The sequence below is a fragment of the Rhinatrema bivittatum genome, chromosome 9 (assembly GCF_901001135.1).
Source record: "Rhinatrema bivittatum chromosome 9, aRhiBiv1.1, whole genome shotgun sequence".
Lineage (NCBI taxonomy): Eukaryota > Metazoa > Chordata > Amphibia > Gymnophiona > Rhinatrematidae > Rhinatrema > Rhinatrema bivittatum.
The window spans coordinates 128,647,203-128,667,705 of NC_042623.1; the positions used below are offsets into that span (position 1 = coordinate 128,647,203).

The window sequence follows — 20,503 nt, forward strand, 5'->3', positions numbered from 1 at the left end:
GGTAGCAAATATGTGTAGTTTTGCCATAGTATTTTATAACCTGCATATATGATATATAGACACGTTTTATAAAACACTTGTATCTCTACCCCAAAACATATGCATGTATGCAGGCTTGCATGCGAATACTTGCAATGAATTGAACATGTGCTTTTTCTACCTATTTTAAAAGTAAAGTATGACTTGTGTAAATTGGCCAATTTTAAAACATGCACGTGTAAATGAAATTAACCAGTTTACCAATTATTCAGGTCATCGAGACCTTCCTGGTTATTTAGCCTGAACTCCCCCAAGACCTCCCACCCAGTCAGTACTATACAATAAACAAATTTAATATCATTTAGTCAGATAATTAGCAAATGTAAAAATGCACAAGTAAATTGGAAAATGTATGCATGTCTTTTAAAATAGCAACTTAACATTGTTACAGTTTTGCCTGATTCATAGTCTCCCCTCCACCAGGGGTCCTCAATGAGCCTTGCTCACAGCTATGCAAGTTAGCTCCTTGATGATCACATGACACCTTAGTTCCAGCCTTACTTAACCTAGTTTGACCATTCCCTCAGTGCCTGTTCATTGAGTCACCTCTGCTCCTTGACCTGGCCACCTCTTCCTTGCTATTCTGCTTTGCCTCGTGGCATTCCAGGCGTAGCTACGCTTTGAGCTCTTCCAGGCTTCCTGGCCTTGCTCTGAAGCCTTTTAGGTCCACCTACAGTGCTTGGTGCCCTCTTGGGCTTTTCTGCTCTACTTTTCAGCCTCCGGGCCCCCTAGCTTCGCCTAGCCTGCCTTGTGCTCTGTTTGGGCTTTCTTGTTTCCTGTTGCCTATCTAGTCCAGTCCTTGTCCAGTCTTGTCATTGTCTTACCCTTGTATGCTTTTGCAGGCCTTGCTCTCAATTCCAACCTTGTCTCCAGCTCTGCCGGTACCTAGTTCCAGCTCCCAGTCTGTACCGTGTTCCAGCCCTGCCTATATCCTTTCCTGCCTGCTCTTAGGATTAGCCTTGCTTCCAGCCCTATCTGTGTCCAGCTCCCAGCCTGTGTTTGAATCCAGCATTAACCATGATGTTCTCCAGAAGGCAAGATCTACTGGCCCTCGGAACCCAAGGGCTCAACCTGTGGGGGAAAGGACTAGATAGATAGAAGACCACCAACAGTCCTGCCCTTCAGCCCTGTGCCGCTTCTGCAGGAGTACTCCTTGACTCCAGCTCGTTGTAAAGTGAAAATATGCACACATTTTTTACTTTTATAAAATAGGGAGTGTGAGAGTAGAGGCTATTTACACACCTATATGTTCATTTTAACATGCATAACATTTTGAAAATTCACCTTTATCTGACTGCAGTTTTGAATATGAAAGACGTAAAGGAAAGGCAAAATGGAAACCCCTAAAATATATAAAGTTTCTGATATGGTACTGCATTGATTTTTTTTCTCCAACCATTGCAGTCAGTATCTGGTCAGAAAACACATTCAGACTGGACTCTGGCTGTTTTCTCATAAGCTGTTTATTAGTCACAGAAAAAATTTAACAAAAGCAGCTCTACTTACCTTAGCAGTTCTCAAACAAAAGACAGAAGTATTTCTTCCCTAGGCTTTTTCTCTGGGGCCCCTGTGTTCTCCTTGGGCCTAGTTTTTTATCCCCTTCTAAGGAGAAAGCCCTCAGAATGGAGCTCCCTTCCTGTCTGTGGCTTAAGGTGGACCAGGCTAAATGCCCGGTCCTGGGCTTTTAAGGAGGGTTTAACATACATTATTTCACAATACCATGTTCTAATGATGTAAGTGCCACATTACTTCCAAATGATGAGAGATACATTATCTCCATCAAACCCTACACAGAAAAGTATCCTCTGTGAAATAACATTTAAATAGGTGTAGCTTGTAAAGAAGATGGTCACAGGGCAGAAAAAGCTGGCACGGCACAAAAGAGTTCTGTAGCTACACCCCAGAGTTGTCCCTGTTGTAATGTATCCTTGAGGATGTATTACTGTATTTCTTTGCAGTGTTTCATTCAATACTAGTAACCTTCTAGTGTGCCTACTGTATTAATCATCAGAGTAATGCACTGATGCCAAGACAAACCACAGATGTGATTTAATGCCTCCTCTACAGAGACTGCATTTACTGTTAAGCTCTCTACATGTGCTGCCAATTAAATGCTTTTGTTAGGGGCCTAGAACTGTTTAATGACAACAGTTTTTTATAACCAATAGCACTGCCAAAATATTAATATATTTTGTCAGATTTGCATCTGATCTGTGCTGCCCCTTTATACTAGACAATATAATCACAAAAACCTTATTTCAATGTGGTAATAATATCAAAAAGCAAAAAAACACCCATTCAGCAGCTCATAAACCTGCCATTCATTTTGAGACCTTCATACCAAGTGAATGGGCATTAAATAGATCACTTATATATGGTTAGGAACATCGGTATAGAAAAATTAAAAACAAACAAACAAAAACAAACAAATTTCTTTTTATAACCACTAAGGTGATAAATGCCCGCCACTGATAGGGCGCCAATATGCAATAAGTCATCATAGTAAGATTGCAGAGGAGTGAGCACTCCAAAGCTAAGAATTTTATAGTACTCTGACCCAAACCCGTCCTGCCCCGCCGCTTTGCCAAGCCTAAGCTTCCGGATGACAGCATAAATTTCCTGAGTAGTAATAGGGCGGTTCACCAACTCCAGTTGTTCTTGAGTAAGATGAGGCCAGGGGAGTCCACTAAACATCAAGTCCGCTGTCTCCTTATTCATATATTTTGTAGCATACAAAGCTGTATAATATTCTAGAAACCTGGCTGCAATACCATCAGGAGTGGTCTGATGTACCCCTTGCCTATCTCGAATACCCACTACAGATGTTCGCTGACCCCGAGGCCAAACCAGGTGAGACGTGAGTCGACTGGCCCGGTTGCCATATTTATATAATTGGTACCGATAATACCTAAGAGACTTTGAGGCTCGTTGATGCAACAAGCTATTTAATGCCTCCCGAGCCCGATCTAAGAGAGCTTTAGCATCAGCTGACATGTCCCCCATGTGAGCACTTTGTGCATTTTTAAGAACCCCAGTAAACCTTAAAATTTCTGCGTTACAGCGTCTGTTTTTCTTTGCCACATAAGCAATGACTGCCCCCCGCATAACTGCCTTCCCAGCCTCCCACACTGTCGTGGGGGAGACATCAGGAGTCGCATTATGTTCAACATACTCCTTCCAGCACACTTGTAAGTACCCATGGAATTCCTTATCCAAGTAAAGGTCGGGTCGCATGCGCCAGGAGTACGGGGGTCGGAGCCCTAGGCCCCACTGAAGAACCATTGTCACCGGTGCATGATCTGACAGGAAAATAGTCCTTATGGTAGCATCCCGAATCTTAGAGAAGCACTGATCTGAGACTAGCAGATAGTCCAACCTAGAATACACATTATGCGGATGAGAGAAAAAAGTGAAATCACGGTCTTGCGGACGAAGTATCCGCCAAACATCGAGCAAATGTAATTCCTGGCACAGTAAGTTGATACCCTCTGTGCTTTCAGTCCTAGAGGGAATTTTAGGAGGGGCGTTATCTAGTTGGCGATTTGCGAGAGCTGCCGCGGCCATTTTGACTGCACGCGGTCGATGAGGTCGGCGCTCTGACTTGCAGCGTGCCCTCGACCGGCGCATTACCCGCGGGACTTCTTGCTATGGCGGGACTCAGCAGCACCTCCGGCAGTCAACCCCAGGCAAGAGCGATGAAAATGAATAGTATTAACAAGTTTTAATTGCAGATTCAGGGGAGCGGGGCCACGGAGCTTTCCCCCTAGTCTTGTTTAAATGAGTTTGAATTAAATATGTCTTCTTAAGGACAGTCTTGGATGCAATCCAATAAATTAGAGTTAATCTCATCAGATTAATTATATGATTGCTATTCTTTCCAGGCATCACTTATAGTGGATAACACGTTGAAATCATCGATTCAGTGTGCTGCGGCAGTCAGAAAAGCAAACAGAATGTTGGGAACTATTAGAAAGGGAATGAAGAATAAAACAGAAAATGTCATAATGCCTCTGTTTCGCTCCATGGTGAGACCACACCTTGAATACTGTGTACAATTCTGATCTCCACATCTCAAAAAAGATATAGTTGCAATGGAGAAGGTACAGAGAAGGGTGACCAAAATGATAAAGGGAATGGAACAGCTCCCCTATGAGGAAAGGCTGAAGAGGTTAAGACTTTTCAGCTTGGAGAAGAGACTGCTGAGGGGGGATATGATAGAAGTGTTTAAAATCATGAGAAGTCTAGAATGGGTTAATGTGAATCAGTTATTTACTCTTTTGGATAATAGAAAGACTAGGGGGCACTCCATGAAGTTAGCATGTGGCACATTTAAAACTAATCGGAGAAAGTTCTTTTTCACTCAATGCACAATTAAACTCTGGAATTTGTTGCCAGAGGATGTAGTTAGTGCAGTTAGTATAGCTGTGTTTAAAAAAGGATTGGATAAGTTCTTGGAGAAGTCCATTACCTGCTATTAATTAAATTGACTTAGAAAATAGCCACTGCTATTACTAGCAACAGTAGCATGGAATAGACTTAGTTTTTGGGTACTTGCCAGGTTCTTATGTCCTGGATTGGGCACTGTTGGAAACAGGATGCTGGGCTTGATGGACCCTTGGTCTGACCCAGTATGGCATGTTCTTATGTTCTTATTCTCCAATATCCATGCAAATGTTATGTTAGATATCAAAATGTAAATGATATAGTTTTTTTGAGCCTCTAAAACTCGAGTGTTTTTAGATATGCACTCCTAGAGGCACCCCTAGCTGTCGTGATCCTCGCTCAGCCTTTTCAGCTTTTTCCTCTTGAAATGTTTTCTTGATTGATAATTCGCTCATATTTCTGAGTCCTCCCATTTTTCCTTTATTTTAGTGCATGTTTATTTGGAAGCTGTAATATTGTATTACCTCTATTTGGATTACCTGTTTTGCACTAATATTTCTATACAAGATTTTCTCCTGTATTAATTTGGAAAATATTTGAAAATAAAAAACAACCCCCCCCCTCAAAAAAAAAAAAACCAGGCCATTGCCTGTGCTCCCCAATTGCTCTCCTAAATCTGTTGCTGAGTCTTGAGGCTGAACATGCATGCTTTCTGAATGTCCTGCCTGTCCTTGCTGCGCCTGCTGACTGGACCCAACCTCGCTGTGCATGTGTGTGTTCATCGACCTCATGATCGCGCTCTCTCTGAGTGGCTGGCTTTCTACGTTCTTGCCTTGCACCTTCCTTCGTCTACCTCTCAGGCCTCGTTGCGACTGGATGTGGGAGAGGGTACAGTACCTGACTCCTGAACGTAAGCGGTGGGCTTTGGATTGAACTGCCAGATTCTGCTTCCCCTATACCTGTTTCGTTTTGACTCGCTGCGTGTGCCTGAGCCTTATTTCGGAGATCCGGCCTCTTCTCCCCCCCCTCCCAAAGGTGGCTGCTTTCACCTGGCGGAAGACTTACTCCGCTGCCTCATCACACTCTCTTCTATGAATTGCAGACTTTTTTACCGCATGTGTGCTCTCGATTGGCATCCCCGCTACAGCGCGGTAGCTTGCCTTTGATCCGGTCCTGCGCCTTCTCCCGATCGCCCGCTCTGAGCGAGCACACAGCGTGCTGGAGGGATGTGATATGACCAGCAATGAAAAGGAAATGGCACTGCCCTGTCACCATATTTCAGAGCCGGTCAGCATCATCACCCCGTGCCCCTCCCCCAACACCACACCCGATCTGTTGCAGGAAAAATAGGGACCAGCCACACAATGCCTACCCTGGACGCCCGGATCCTGCTCGTTGGGGGGGGGGGGGGGGTGGCGTTCCCCCACCCGCCATGTTAAGTGAGGGCATCCAGGCACCTGTCCCAGGCCCTCATGTTTTCTCTTGTATTTGGTAATTTTATCCCTTTGCCTGTACCTAAGGTGTCCTAGGCCTACTGGTGCTAGTCGGAGTTCACTTTTTGGAAGTTCTGTCTGTATTGGTTTTTGTGCAGCTCGGTGGCCATTTCACCCCGTGCTCGCATCATGCCTGTGCCGTTGGACACTTTGCTGCCTATCGGGGTTTTTGTCTCTGTCTGTTGTACCAGTTTTTTTGAGGTGAAAAACCCAACTCTTTTCCCTCCTAAAGCCCTTATAGGTCAGCTGCATCACTGAAAAAGGGGAAAGGTGGGAATTGGTGCTGCTTCCACACTAAAGTGTTTCACCATTTTTCCTGTTTTCAGCAGCTTCTAGCTTGGAATTCTTTCATGTGTGAGTACTGCCATCCTGTTTAGCAGAGTTGCTTACCTGTACCAGGTGTTCTCTGATAACAGCATGTCAGTCCTCAAAATACCCTCTCGCCTCCCATGGGAGTTGGTTTTTCCATGTATCTGCTATTTCATGGACTTGAAGGACTCTGTACGAGAAACAGGGAGGTGGCTAAAACTGCACATACTTAGTAGAGCATGCTGAAAGCACTAGATTTTTTGAGATCACTGTTCCGTGCCGTGTTCGATCTGATGATGTCACCCATTTGTAAGGACTGACATCCTGCTGTCCTTGGAAAACACCTGTTACAAGTAAGTAATTCTGCTTTATTCAAGCTCACAAAATTAGCTGAAAGCCTATTATTTCTAAATGCTCACAGTTCTTAATAGTGGCAAACAATTATTAACTTATACAAGCTCGCAAAATAACCCAAAGTCCTATTGCTAAACACCCACAATTCTTAACACTTGCAAACAACTACTAGCCTTAATCTAACACACAATAAACACAGCTAGTAATGGTTTAATGCTTTCAGATCTTTTTTTTTTTAGGTATTCTTACCTAGCAAGTCCAACCTACCACCTGCAGATACAGGTTCTGCAGTCAGCACTCCCTCTGGAAGCAGCATGTTTTGATGTTGATAGGGAGGGCTAGTATTTTAATGCTGCACAGACTCATTCAGTGCGCAAATGAGTTTGGTCTCAGAGGAGGGCGTCGTCTAGCCTTTTGCAGTTGGTAAATGAGGAAATTACCTTGCAAAAGAAATTGGTGATGTAAGGAAAAAGGGCACTGTACAGAATCTCTGCCTTGGACAGCCATGAGCCCTGAATATTCCATAAACTGATAAATTAAAAGGTTGTGTGGAATGACTTTTAACGTTGAATAAGTTTATATAGGCTGGACCCTAGTGTGTGCTTGTGAGAGATTCATTGTATTTAAATTTCCAATCTGACTTGTTTTTGCAGGCTTATGAAGAATACACCAGCAAGTTGGATGCCCTACAGCAGAGGGAACAACAGTTACTGGAGTTCATGGGAAATGGAACAGACTTCTCAGTTTCCAGTTTGGCATCAACTGATATGGTTATATCATCTACTGCCTCCAACCCCCCTGTTACGCCTTTGTCTCTTGCCATCATCCAGAACCCCACTAAACTATCCCGGACGAATCCCAAGTCCCCACAAAAACCGATTGTTAGAGTCTTCCTGCCCAACAAACAGAGGACTGTGGTGAGTCAGCTATTTGTGTTGGATCTTCCTTTCCCACTTTGCAACAGTGAAAACTCCCTGAAACATCAGAATTCTGAAGTAATTTTATATTGTGGTGGGTTTAAGGTTATGTACCAGTATTTAAAAAATTATAACAATTATGCTTACTCAAGAAGCTTATAATGAATTGCACTGTTTTAGTGAGACTTTTGACTTTGTTTCCCTTTGAGAAAAATCATGCATTGTGATTGGTCAAGCAGCATTAAATTGATGTCTGTTTAATCTTGATGCATGATCAATATAGCCTGAAATCACTGACCACATCCGTAAAAGTGTCTACTATTACATTGTGCTCTGATTTTATTAAAATGTTATCTTAATGATTCATATAGTGAAGTAAGCATATAAAGACTTGATTCATTAAGGCTATTTCCCCTTTTTGTACTTTTGGGAAACTACCTTGAATCAGGCCCTAAATGTTTTTTTCTATGTTATAAAGCTAATGTTCTCTGAAGGCAAGCAAATGAATAATCATACAGTTGGGCTACATGCAGCAGTATGTACTAACAGACATTTTCAGAAATTTCAGGCAAAGACCTAAAGGTTTTTCTGCTCATGTGCATAACTTTTTTTCACGGCTGTGCAGGCCAGTTCAAGGTACTCCCCAAGCAGGAGCAGCACTGGTCTCAAAAGTAGGGCAGTGCAGGGTCTTTTGCCTGACCCGCCACCACCACCTTGTTTTGAGCCTGCGGGTTCTGGTGGCTGGCAGGACTTTGCTGGCGGTGCACTTGAAGCAAGGGGTTCAAGCAGAGATGAAGGCAGGCTAAGGTTAGGGTTGGCGGCAAGCAAAGCAATGTCGAAGGTTAAGCCGGGACATGAACAAGAAGTTAATCCAAGTTGGAAGAAAAGCTGGGCAGGCAGGAACCAGGGCAAACAAGGAGAAGGGAATATAAGCATAGAGCAAAGGCAGGGCAGAACTGGAACAGGGTGCAAGGCAGGGACCAGACAGACATGATACCAGAGGGACAAAACAAGAACAAGGCAAAACAGGGGTAGGATAAGCAAGACACCAAGGCCAGGACAAGGACAGGGCTAGGGCTAGAAAGGCACAGGGCAGGGCAATATAGAAACAGAATGCAGGGCAAGGCAGGAATCAGACAAACAAGGACAGAAAAAAGGTAAGAGGGCCACTGGGAGGCCACACAGGAAATAGGGATAACAATCAGGCAGGAAGGTCCCACAGGAGATAGGGAAACAGGTATGAGGTAGAACAGGCAAACAGGAACCTAGTCAAGCAAGTTAAAGCGCCCTGAGTGGCCACAGCAGGGAGTAATGGAGACTCAGTGATGAGGCAGTGGGCTGTGAGTGAGACAGGCTTTTAAGGCATGGCAAGGCTGCCTCATGTGCCTTCGAGGCAAGCCTGCACAGCTCAGACTGCAGCCCATGGAGGGCCTGTGCAGGCAAGAGGACCGCACAGCAGTCAGGGTTGTTACACTTTTGATACACCAACAATTTCACAACTTCCTCAGTTCTAGTTTTGTTCTCCACTCAGCTGAACAGGTTTTCAATGGTTCTGCAGCTGCTCCAGTGGTATTCAAGTTATTAACATTATTGTATGTGGTAATGTTCTTGTTTTTCCATAATGAGGTTTTTGGCATTTCAGAAAGTTTTATGAATTCTTCATTGCTCCCACAGTTATTTTTAGTCAGTAGTGCCACATTCCTGTGGTTCAGCTTTTTAAAATATTTTGCTAAATGTCTTCAAAAAGAAAATATATTTGTTTAATTTCACTTATACATTCTCTTCATGGTAGTCTCAAGTGCATTCATTCTGAGTGTTACAGGTATTTGGGGATGGCCTATATTGTGTCTGTCTGTGAGATCTGCTCCAAGGTGTTGCTGACAGCAGTTTGATATGGAAGGAATGGCAGGGCTTCCCAGTCCTATCCTAAGGACACCACAACCACTCAGCATTTTAGGATATCCACAATGCATGAAATAAATTTGAATAAACTGGATACTCAGTAAGTGCATATTTATCTCATGCATATTGATTGTGGATATCGTGAAAACCCAATTGGCTGTGGGGTCCCCAGGAAGGATTTGGGAAGCCCTGGGCTATGGGATTTTCTTTATAGTGAACTTAAGTCCAGAAAGATGTTGCATCAAAGGCTTAACACAAGGCCTAGGAAACTGACCACAGCTACTCTGGTGTTATGGCCCTCTCTCTCTTCGTTGTCTTTTACTGAGAATAGGCCCAGGATTCAAGGCAGATCTTGCCATCCCCTCAAATTGAGAGAAGGGTTTGTTTTATTTCTCTTAATTCCCTCCACATTATATCCCCTACTTTTAAGTTGTTTTTTATACTTGTATTAACCATTCTAAATTTGTTAGTAAGAAATTTTTGTTTGTCTGTGCATTCCTTTTTATTTGTAATTTATTATGTATGTTTTTAACGTGTAAACCGCTTAGATCTAACTCCCATTGCATAAGCAATATACAAAGACTTTTAAATAAATAAATAAATAAATAAATTAAAAAAACAAGTTTAAAAGAGTTAGTGCCAAACCTTATGAAGAAGCATTAATGCATTTGTACAGCTCTTCAGTGCATGGCTTCAAAATCTCAGAAATTGTGGATATTCCTCATGCTTTCAAGCAACAACTCATGGAAGACTGCTCTACCTTATACATTGAGGCTGAACTGCAACAGTGTTCTAGGGGGACGATCAGAATCTTTTGAGTTGAACCTTGAAACTGCCACTGAAGGACACGTAAAAGGCCCACCTCAGTATTTGTTGGACGATAACTTGCTGAGCTTGACAGAATGATAACTAAGATATTATTGAGTAATATGTCAAATGTGTTGAGGTATAGGTGTTGGGTACCTTGATGCAGCTGGTGGCATCAAACAGTGTGCATCACCATTTTGTGTATCAAGCATGTTGATGTAGATGCCAGCTTGGTGCTTTGTTGCAACATAAACTCCAGCTCTACCAACATTCAAAGTAGTCTTATTGCTTCAGAGAAGTCTGTCACCATATATTATGTCTCCACTCCATGTCTGGGCTGACACATCTGTAACATAATGCAGCTACACTTGTGGGTGATGTGATTCAATGGCACCAACATGGTCAGTGTTCCTGAAAAGCTATTGAAAAGCATTTAAACTTTTCCAAGCATGTGCAGGATTCCCACTTAGTCGCTGCTGCTGTCCTTGGCCCCCCTTGATCCTTTTTTGTCTGCAGATAACATTGGATGCTTCCTCATCATGTTAGAGAACTTTCTTCAGCATGATCAGACCTGTTTGTTTCCTCTTTTCTTGGTTGTTGTCTTAGATAGCCACTTTTCTTCTCTTTTCATGTGCAGGCCCGGGTTGAATGGTCCGGAGCCTGCAAGTAACCTGTCGCCACATCCCGCTGTTAGCCTTCTACCTCCAATGCTGCACCATCAAGGACCTAGTTGCTGGGCTGCGGCCATCTTCTCACCCTCTGTCGGTGTGCCAACAGTCTCATGTCGGTTGCATCGGAGGACATATTTGGGTGGGGATTTCGACATCAGACCCCCCTTCTGCTTTTATTTGTGTCAGAGGCTCCTTTGTGTTGATGGTGGCGGCTTTCGGGCAATGTTCCACGTTATCCATCTCTTCTAACTGGCATCATATCCAGTGATATGCTCTCCAATTCCAAAAAAAAAAATTTTCACTGCTGCACATGCAGCATTCCAAGACTGATGATTTGCTCTGTCACCACATGGCAGCGTGAATGGCTTTCCCATTGAGCCTTGATTTCTTCTCCCTCCTCCAATTCGCATCCATGTGCTGGATCTTCCAGGTAACGTTTCTTAAACAATTTTTAGTGCTGAATAGAGGGGTTTGCAGGCCTGGACTAGCAGCAAGCAGGCAAGCCTTTTTTAGCTTCTTGGACTACAACCATAGTTTTCATTCATAGAGGCTGAGCTCCAGATCTCCAGCAGGACATGCACCCTTTTTAAAGACCTGGTCTATCCCTTCAACTGGCTCTGCTCTCTAGACCTCCAGGACGCATACACTCATATTGCGATAATTCCATCTCATTGCAAATACCTGAGGTTTCTAGTAGGCCCCAAGCACTATCAGTACCGAGTGCTTCCACTCGGCCTCGCATCTGCACCACGAGTCTTCACAAAATGCCTCGTCGTAGTTGCAGCCTTCCTCAGGACTCAAGGTGTTCACATCTACCCCTATCTAGACGATTGGTTGATCAGGGCTCCCACTCAGCAAGCTGCTCTGTCGTCCCTGCATCTTACCTTACACACTTTAATCTTGATAGGATTTCTCGTCAATTACGACAAATCCTACTTAGTCCCATAACAAACTTTGTCGTTCATTGGGGCAGACTTGGACATCTTGCAGGCAAAGGCTTTTCTGCCTTGACAGTGAGCTTTCACTCTCGTGTCTCTTGCACACCAGCTGCAGTTTCAGAACTCCACGACTGCACACCAGTTTCTCATCCTACTGGGACACATGGCGTCCTTAGTTCAGGTCACCCCAATGGCCCACTTGGCCATGAGTCATGCAGTGGACTCTAAGGTAACAATGGACTCAATCCATTCAGCCCCTGTCGACCATTGTCCACGTAACCGACTCACTCCGTCAGTCTCTCACCTGGTGGAGAAATCAGGTCAATCTCCTCCAAGGCTTGCCCTTCCAGGCTCCAGATCCTCAAATAACTCTCACCACCGATGCTTCCAACCTTGGCTGGGGAGCCCATGTGGCCGATCTGCAGACACAAGGATCTTGGTTTCCAGAGGAAGCCAAACACCAAATAAATTTCCTGGAGCTTCGAGCAATCAGATATGCTCTCAGGGCATTTGAGGATTGCCTCTCAAATCAAGTTATCCTGATCCAGACCGACAACCAGATGGCCATGTGGTACATCAAAACAGGGAGGCACGGGCTCCTTCCTTCTGGGTCAGGAAGCTGCACAGATATGGGCGGAAGCTCTCTCCCATTCGATGTACCTCAGGGCCACCTACTTGTCGGGAGTGGACAATGTGTTGGCAGACAAGCTGAGTCGCATCTTTCAACCGCATGAGTGGTCTCTCAACCCCTCGGTAACGAACTTCATCTTCCAACAATGGGGATATCCTCACATAAACCTATTTGCGTCTCCTCAAAACCGCAAAGTAAAGACCACCTGCTCTCTCATTCGCAGTAAACACTCTCAGCCCAGAGACACATTCTCCCTCTCGTGGGCAACCGGTCTACTTTATGCATTCCCTCCACTTCCTCTTCTCTCGAAGACTCTCGTGAAGTTAGATCGGGTCAAGGGAACTATGATCCTGATAGCACCTCACTGGCCACGTCAGGTGTGGTTTCCAATACTGCAGGATCTCTCCATTTGCAGGCACATTCCCTTGGGAAAGGGCCCACTTCTGATCACTCAAAACAACGGGTGCATCCACCACCCCAACCTTCACGCCTTGTCCCTGACGGCATGGATGTTGAAAGGTTAATCCTTCAGCCACTTAACCTTTCTGAACCAGTTTCCCGTGTCTTGATTGCTTCACGGAAGCCTTCCACGAGAAAATCTTACTCTTACAAATGGAACAGGTTCACGTCATGGTGCTCTTCACAGTCCCTTGACTCCTTTACCTGTCCAATCACGAAGTTTTTGGACTATCTCTGGCACTTGTCAGAGTCAGGTCTAAAAACGTCTTCCATTAGAATGCATGTCAGTGCGGTAGCTGCCTTCCATAAAGGTGTTGGGGGTGTGCTCATTTCAGTACAACCCCTTGTAACACGTTTTCTGAAAGGCTTGCTTCACCTCAAGCCTCCACTGTGTCCTCCGGCCCCTTCTTGGGACCTCATCCTGGTTTTGGGTCGGCTCATGAAACCACCATTCGAGCCTCTTCACTCCTGTGATCTTCGCTATCTCACATGGAAAGTGATTTTCCTTCTGACAATCACTTCAGCTCGCAGAGTTAGTGAATTACAGGCCTTAGTTACCTATCCGCCTTACACTAAACTTCTGCAGGACCGGGCAGTACTCCGCACTCACCCTAAGTTCTTGCCTAAGGTAGTATCGGAGTTTCACATTAATCAATCCATTATACTACCTACCTTCTTTCCCAGGCCCCATTCCAATCCATGAGAACAGACTCTGCATACCCTGACTGTAAACAGGCTCTAGCATTCTACCTAGACCGTACAGCTGCCCACAGGGAAAGCACTCAATTGTTTGTCTCTTTCCACCCTAACAAGTTAGGGAAGCCTGTGGGTAAGCAGACTCTTTCCTCCTGGTTGGCGGACTGCATATCCTTTTGCTATCAGCAAGCAGGCATTCCGCACTCTGGCGACTTCAGTAGCACACCTACGATTGGTGCTGCTTCCTGAAAGACAAGATTCCATCTTCGGCCAGTCTGTCCTTTGTAACCTATTTATAACGTGACGTACCAACATCCTTCCGCCTGCCCGTTAGGTTCAGGATGCCCTCGGCCAAATTTTATCCTGTCCTAGTGCCTTGCACACCTGGGTACATTTGGTGCATTTCTCGGACATCCTCAGCTCGGTACTCACCCATATGTGAGGACTACCATCCTGCTTGTCCTGTGAGAAAGCAAATGTTGCTTACCTGTAAAAGAAAATTATTCCTTACCTGCTAATTTTCATTCCTGTAGTACCATGGATCAGTCCAGACAGTGGGTTATATCCCCCGTCCAGCAGATGGAGTCAGAACAGAGTTTGAGAGTGTCAGCATATAGAGTAGTGCACCCTCTGCTGGAGCTCAGTATTACGCATAGCAAAGCCCAAAAGCAAAACACAACATTTTGGATCCAGATCCGTCCCCAAAAAGGAGCAGAGAAAGATATAAGTAAACAAACGGTCAACGGGACCACCAACAGTCAACTTGTGAGGAGCTGTGAACAGTAACAATAATCAGAGACAAACAGAATGAAAGTTACCTGGAAGAATCCGAGCAGGACCTAATGAAACCCCTAGTGGCGGGTGTCTGGACTGATCCATGGTACTACAGGAACGAAAATTAGCAGGTAAGGAATAATTTTCTTTTCCCTGTACGTACCTGGATCAGTCCAGACAGTGGGATGTACCCAAGCTTCCCTAAACCGGGTGGGGTCCTGAGAGACCTGCTCGGAGAACTTGATTGCCAAAAGAACCCGTGTACTGAGGCGCCAGGTGTAGTCTGTAATGTCTGGAAAAAGTGTGCAACGACTTCCACGTCGCCGCATGGCAGATTTCCTGGGAGGAAACGGAGCGAGATTCCACCCAGGACGTCGCTTGGGATCGCGTGGAATGAGCCGACACGCTGCGAGGCGGCACCAGCCCCGCCACAATGTAAGCCGATGAGATGGCGTACTTTATCCAGCGCGCAATAGTCATCTTGGATGCCTGAGAACCTCTCCTCGGTCCTGACTAGAGGACAAACAAATGATCGGATACCCGGAAGTCATTGGTAACCTCCAGGTAACGGAGCAGCACACGCTTGACATCCAGGAGCCAGAGAGACCGGGGTTCCTCTGGAGCGAACGCTGGAAGCTCCACCGTTTGATTGACGTGGAAGGCCGAGACCACCTTTGGTAGGAAGGATGGCACCGTATGAAGGGAAACCCCGGAGTCGGAGAAACGCAGATAAGGGTCCCGGCAGGACAAGGCTTGGAGCTCTGAGATCCGGCGAGCAGAAGAGATGGCTACCAGGAAAACCGTCTTGAGGGTCAGGTCCTTGAGGGAGGACCCCCTCAGGGGTTCAAAAGGAGGGCCCGACAGCGTTCGCAGTACCAAGTTGAGGCTCCAAGAAGGGAAAGGATCCCTGACCGGTGGCCGTAGGTGTTTGGCACCCTTCAGAAAACGTGCAATATCCGGCTGAAGGGGTAGAGAACAGTCCTTCTGTACCAAGACATTCAAGGCCGCCACCTGAACCCGGAGCGAATTATAGGCGAGACCCTTATCCAGACCATCCTGTAGGAAATGAAGGATCAGCGGGACAGTCGCCTCCATGGTTTGGACCGCGCGGTCAGAGCACCAGGCTTCGAAGACTTTCCAAACTCGAACGTAAGCGACGGAGGTCGAAGGCTTGCGGGAACGAAGCATCGTTGAGATCACTGTCTCCGGGTAGCCTCTGTGGCGGAGACGGCGCCGTTCAAAAGCCAGGCTGCAAGACAGAAGAGTTCTGCCTGCTCGAAAAATACCGGCCCCTGACGCAGAAGATGAGGAAGATGGGACAGGCGAAGTGGGCCGTCCACCGTCATCTGAAGTAGATCTGCGAACCATGGCCGACGGGGCCATTCCGGGGTGACGAGAATTACAGTCCCTCGATGATGTTCCAACCTGCGGAGAACCTTGCCGACCAGAGGCCAAGGAGGAAACACATAGAGCAGTTGATCCGACGGCCACGGAAGGGCGAGGGCATCCACCCCCTCCGCGCCGTGCTCTCTTCTGCGGCTGAAGAAGCGTGGAGCCTTGGCGTTGAGAAAGGTCGCCATTAGATCGAGGCGTGGAGTCCCCCAACGACGGACGATGAGATGCATTGCCTCGTCGGAGAGAGTCCACTCGCCGGGGTCTAGCTGTTGACGACTCAGGAAGTCCGCCTGAACGTTGTCCATCCCGGCGATGTGAGAGGCCGCTATCCGGACGAGATTGCTCTCCGCCCACTCCATCAGGGGAGTTGACTCGAGGGAGACATGCTTGCTTCTTGTCTCCCCTTGACAATTGATGTAGGCCACGGTGGTGGCGTTGTCCGAGAGGATCCTCACCTCTCTGTGTCGCACCAGGGGAAGAAAACGCTGGAGAGCGAAACGCACGGCTCTCGTTTCCAGGCGATTGATCGGCCACTTTGCCTCCTCTGGCGTCCAAGTCCCCTGCGTGGCGCTTCTTTCGCAGACGGCGCCCCATCCCGCGAGGCTGGCATCGGTGGTCACCACCACCCAATTGGGAACCTCGAGCGAGACTCCCCGAGCCAGATGCGAGGGGACAAGCCACCAATCCAGGCTTTTCCTGGCTAATGGTGGAAGTGGCAGGATCACCTGATACTCCTGGGAGACTGGTTTCCAACGGGATAGCAGGGACGCCTGCAGTGGACGCAGGTGTGCAAACGCCCAGGGTACCATGTCGATGGTGGAGGCCATTACTCCCAGGAGCTGCAGATAATTCCAGGCAGTTGGTTCTTCCAAAGCTGAAAACAGAGACACGTGCTCCCTCAGGGCTTGCGCCTTGTCCTGGCGCAGGAACACCATACCCCGCCGGGTATCGCTCCTAAGAAATCCAGGTGTTGGAGGGCACAAGGGAACTCTTTGGAAGGTTCACCACCCAGCCCAGAGAGCGTAGGAATTGTACTACTCTGGCCACTGAGGTCTAACCATGTGAGAAGGACTTTGCTCGAATCAGCCAGTCGTCTAGGTACGGATGTACTAGGATACCCTCCTTGCGGAGGGCCGCCGCCACCACTACCATGATCTTTGTGAAGGTCCGAGGTGCGGTCGCCAAACCGAAGGGAAGCGCCTTGAACTGAAAGTGTTGACCGAGAATCTTGAAGCGAAGATACTGCCGGTGAGCCGGCAGGATGGGAATGTGCAAGTATGCTTCCGAGAGATCCAGTGAAGCGAGGAATTCTCCCTTGTGCACTGCGGCAATCACTGATCGAAGAGTCTCCATGCGGAACCGGCTGACCCTGAGGGCCTTGTTTACCTCCTTCAAGTCCAGGATGGGCCGAAAGGAACCGTCCTTTATGGGAACGATGAAGTAAATGGAATAGTGGCCCAAGCCCACCTCGTCGAAGGGGATGGGAACGATGGCCTCTATTTCCTGCAGTCGGTCTAGTGTTTGTTGAACCGCTATCCTCTTGAGATCCGAACCACAGGGGGGAGAATATGAACCGGTCCCTCGGGGGGCGGACAAACTCCAAGGTGTAACCGTCTCTTATGGTGTCCAGCACCCACTGGTCCGTGGAGATAACTGCCCACTCCTCGTAGAAGTCCATGAGGCGGCCTCCGATCCGGGGAGGTGAGAAGTGGGCTCCTTTGGCATCATTGGGAGGACTTTGTGGGCGGATTTCCCTGCCCTGGACCCTCTCTCGCGGGCCTCCGCCCACGAAAGGAACTAGACCAAGGCTGGGATCTTGTCGGCTGTGTCCGGGAACCGGACTGCCGGTAAGACCTATAACGTCGCTGTGCCCTGGCCCAGGTTCTACCGGAAGAAAATGACCTGAAGGAACGCTGTCTATCCTCCGGCAGCCGATGCACCGAATTTTCCCCCAGTGACTTGATGATCTGATCCAGGTCCTCTCCAAATAAAAACTTCCCCCGAAAGGGGAGGGAGCCAAGGCTCGACTTGGAGGAAGCATCCGCCGCCCAGTTGCGAAGCCACAAGAGCCGTCGGGCTGCTACAACCGAAACCATGGACCTCGCCATTACGTGAAAGAGATCATACAAGGCGTCCGCCCCATATGCTATGGCAGATTCCAGACGGTCCGCCTGGGCGGCCTCTTCGGGGGGCAACTCCTGAGAGGTGAGAAGCTGCTGTACCCAGAGTAAGCTGGCCCTTTGCGCGAGCGAACTGCACATCACGGCCCGCTTACCTAGGGCGGAGACTTCGAAGACCCTCTTGAGGAAGGTTTCTAGTTTACGGTCCTGCGGGGGTTCCGGGGAGTCGTCTCTCACCGGCGAAGCCGCCCCCGTGGTACCCCGGGGTGGCATGGGAGAGGGACCTGGCAGGGATCCAGGCGTAACGGGCGAGGCGGTGAGACCAACAGCAAGTTTAGGAACCTTGGGGGGAGGGGCCCCCAGGGGATTCGGCGCCTGCGCTCCCATACCCTGCAAATAAGCCATGTGCATTGCCAGAATAAAATCAGGTGAGAAAAACGGGGAGCTGATTGGAATCCCTGGGGGGGACCGTCCTGGGAGCCCCGGTCGGGCAAACCCCCCGCCGGGGGCAAAGCCTGTTGAGAGCCAGTGCAACCAATCCTGTCTGCATCTGGGAGCGAGTCCGTCTCACGCTGTCCCCCTAAAATGGCCGCCATTCCCGCCAAAGGCGGCGTCGTGGCCGGCCCGCGCCGCCCGAGCTGAGGAGGAGGCAGGTCCGAAATCGCACCGGAGGACTGCAGGGTTCCTTCCCTGTTGGGGAAGCACCGCTCACAAAGCCCCTCCCTCAGAAATTGATTCCCCGGTTCGCCGCAGGCCTCACACCTCGAGGACCGCGGCATGTCAGCATCGGGAAAAAAGCCTCGGGGGGGGGGGGGGGCCCAAAAACGAGCTAGTGTCGCGGGGGGGCCTGAAATGGCCCTAACAACCCGCCGAAGGGGTCCAGGAACTGCGGGGGGAAAACCCCGTTTCAGTTGAGGACACACCCATGGGCGGAGCTTGCGAACCGTGGGACCCACAAACGACGCGTGGAGCGGCTGGAACCACCGGCATCCACGGGGCACCACCAAAAAGAAGCAAACCTGTGGAGAAAGAAACTCAAACTTCCACTTACCCCAACGGAAGAGGAAAGGAGTACAGAATAGAGAAGGCCGAGCCACAGACACACGCCTCCTCAAAAATTGAAAAGTCTTTTTTTTTTTTTTTTTTTAAATTTTAAGGATCCAAAATGAAGAGAAACATAAGACAGGGAAATACTGTGGAGAAAAAGAAAGAAATAACCAAAAATGAAGAAACCCTGTCAATCTGGGGGAGCTAGTGGATCCCCCCACTCACATCTGCTGGAGTCAGAAGAATACTGAGCTCCAGCAGAGGGTGCACTACTCTATATGCTGACACTCTCAAACTCTGTTCTGACTCCATCTGCTGGACGGGGGATATAACCCACTGTCTGGACTGATCCAGGTACGTAGAGGGAACAGGTGTTCTCACAGGACAGCAGGATATTAGTCCTCACGAAACCTGCCCGCCGCCCCGCGGTGTTGGGTTCGTTATGGTTTTTTTTTATTTTCGGCACTGCCTGTAGCTTTTAAACAAGACTGAAGGGGGAACCCTGCTGGCTGCAGGGTTAGTGCCATGCTGGGCATGCCCAGTAGGGGCCAGTCAAAGTTCTGGAAACTTTGACAAAAGTGTTTTGTGATTGGGCTCCGTGCTATGATGTCACCCATATGTGAGGACAAACATCCTGCGAGAATACCTGTTACAGGTAAGCAACATTTGCTTTCTCTCCAGCTATCATACCCTGAATAGAGTACGTCTCTATACCCTCTCTGTCACTCAGTATACTGTGAAGCTCAGTTCTCCCCAGCTGTCATACCTCACCACTTGTTACCCTTTACTCTCCTCACACCCTCAGTAGTCACTTCCCCTTAACCCTCCAAATTTCTCATTTTTCCCTCAATGCTATGTTATATAATGCACTGTACAGTAATCCCCTGATTTCACATCTTACCTTCTTTTACCCTGTAACTCTTCCACACCCACCAAAGACTCCTCCCGGCATCCCATAAACTATCCCAAATAGCTTGGGATATCACATATTGCACAATACAGTCATCTTACTTTTAGCCTTTTAATGTACATCTGTTATTTTTCTCCTAAGTTAGTTTATATTAGGTTCTTACAGTTCTCCTCATAAGTTAAATACCTTGTTCCTTTTTACCCTTTACACCTCATCCTATATACTTTAGTTTCTCCTCTATTCATACTTTATAACCCCTCGCTTCTCTTCCTGCATCCCAGTTTTCCCCTTCCTTGTTTTTTGTATTTTTCTATTAAGTTCCTTGTAAACTGATATGATGTACCCATGAATACCGGTATAGAAAAGCTGTTAAATAAATAAATAAAATAAATAGTTACATAAGATACTGAATATAAATACATTCTTCCACATTTACTGCTGTGCTTTGCAATTATATGTTTTCCATTTATATCAGTAATAAATTTTATATATTTTTCGTGGATAAGCAGGCTGAATTAGCCCTACTATTTGGGTGACGTCACTGGACAGTGCACTTGATCGGATACTTTCTTGAAGATTCAAAGTCTTTTGAACTGTGCATGTGCGACACTTCCCGCGCGCAGCTTGCGGCTCCTCTCCTTCAGTTGTTTTTCTTCTG

The 20,503-nt window shown here is 47.4% G+C and overlaps 1 protein-coding gene across 1 annotated transcript in view; it reads left to right on the top strand.

The window, feature by feature from the left end:
- BRAF (B-Raf proto-oncogene, serine/threonine kinase) overlaps nucleotides 1-20,503 on the top strand; it is a 409,670-nt gene that overhangs the window by 57,814 nt on the left and 331,353 nt on the right. The window contains 1 exon segment of the mRNA XM_029616061.1: nucleotides 7,232-7,495. Within this exon segment, the coding sequence (XP_029471921.1) occupies nucleotides 7,232-7,495 (264 nt within the window).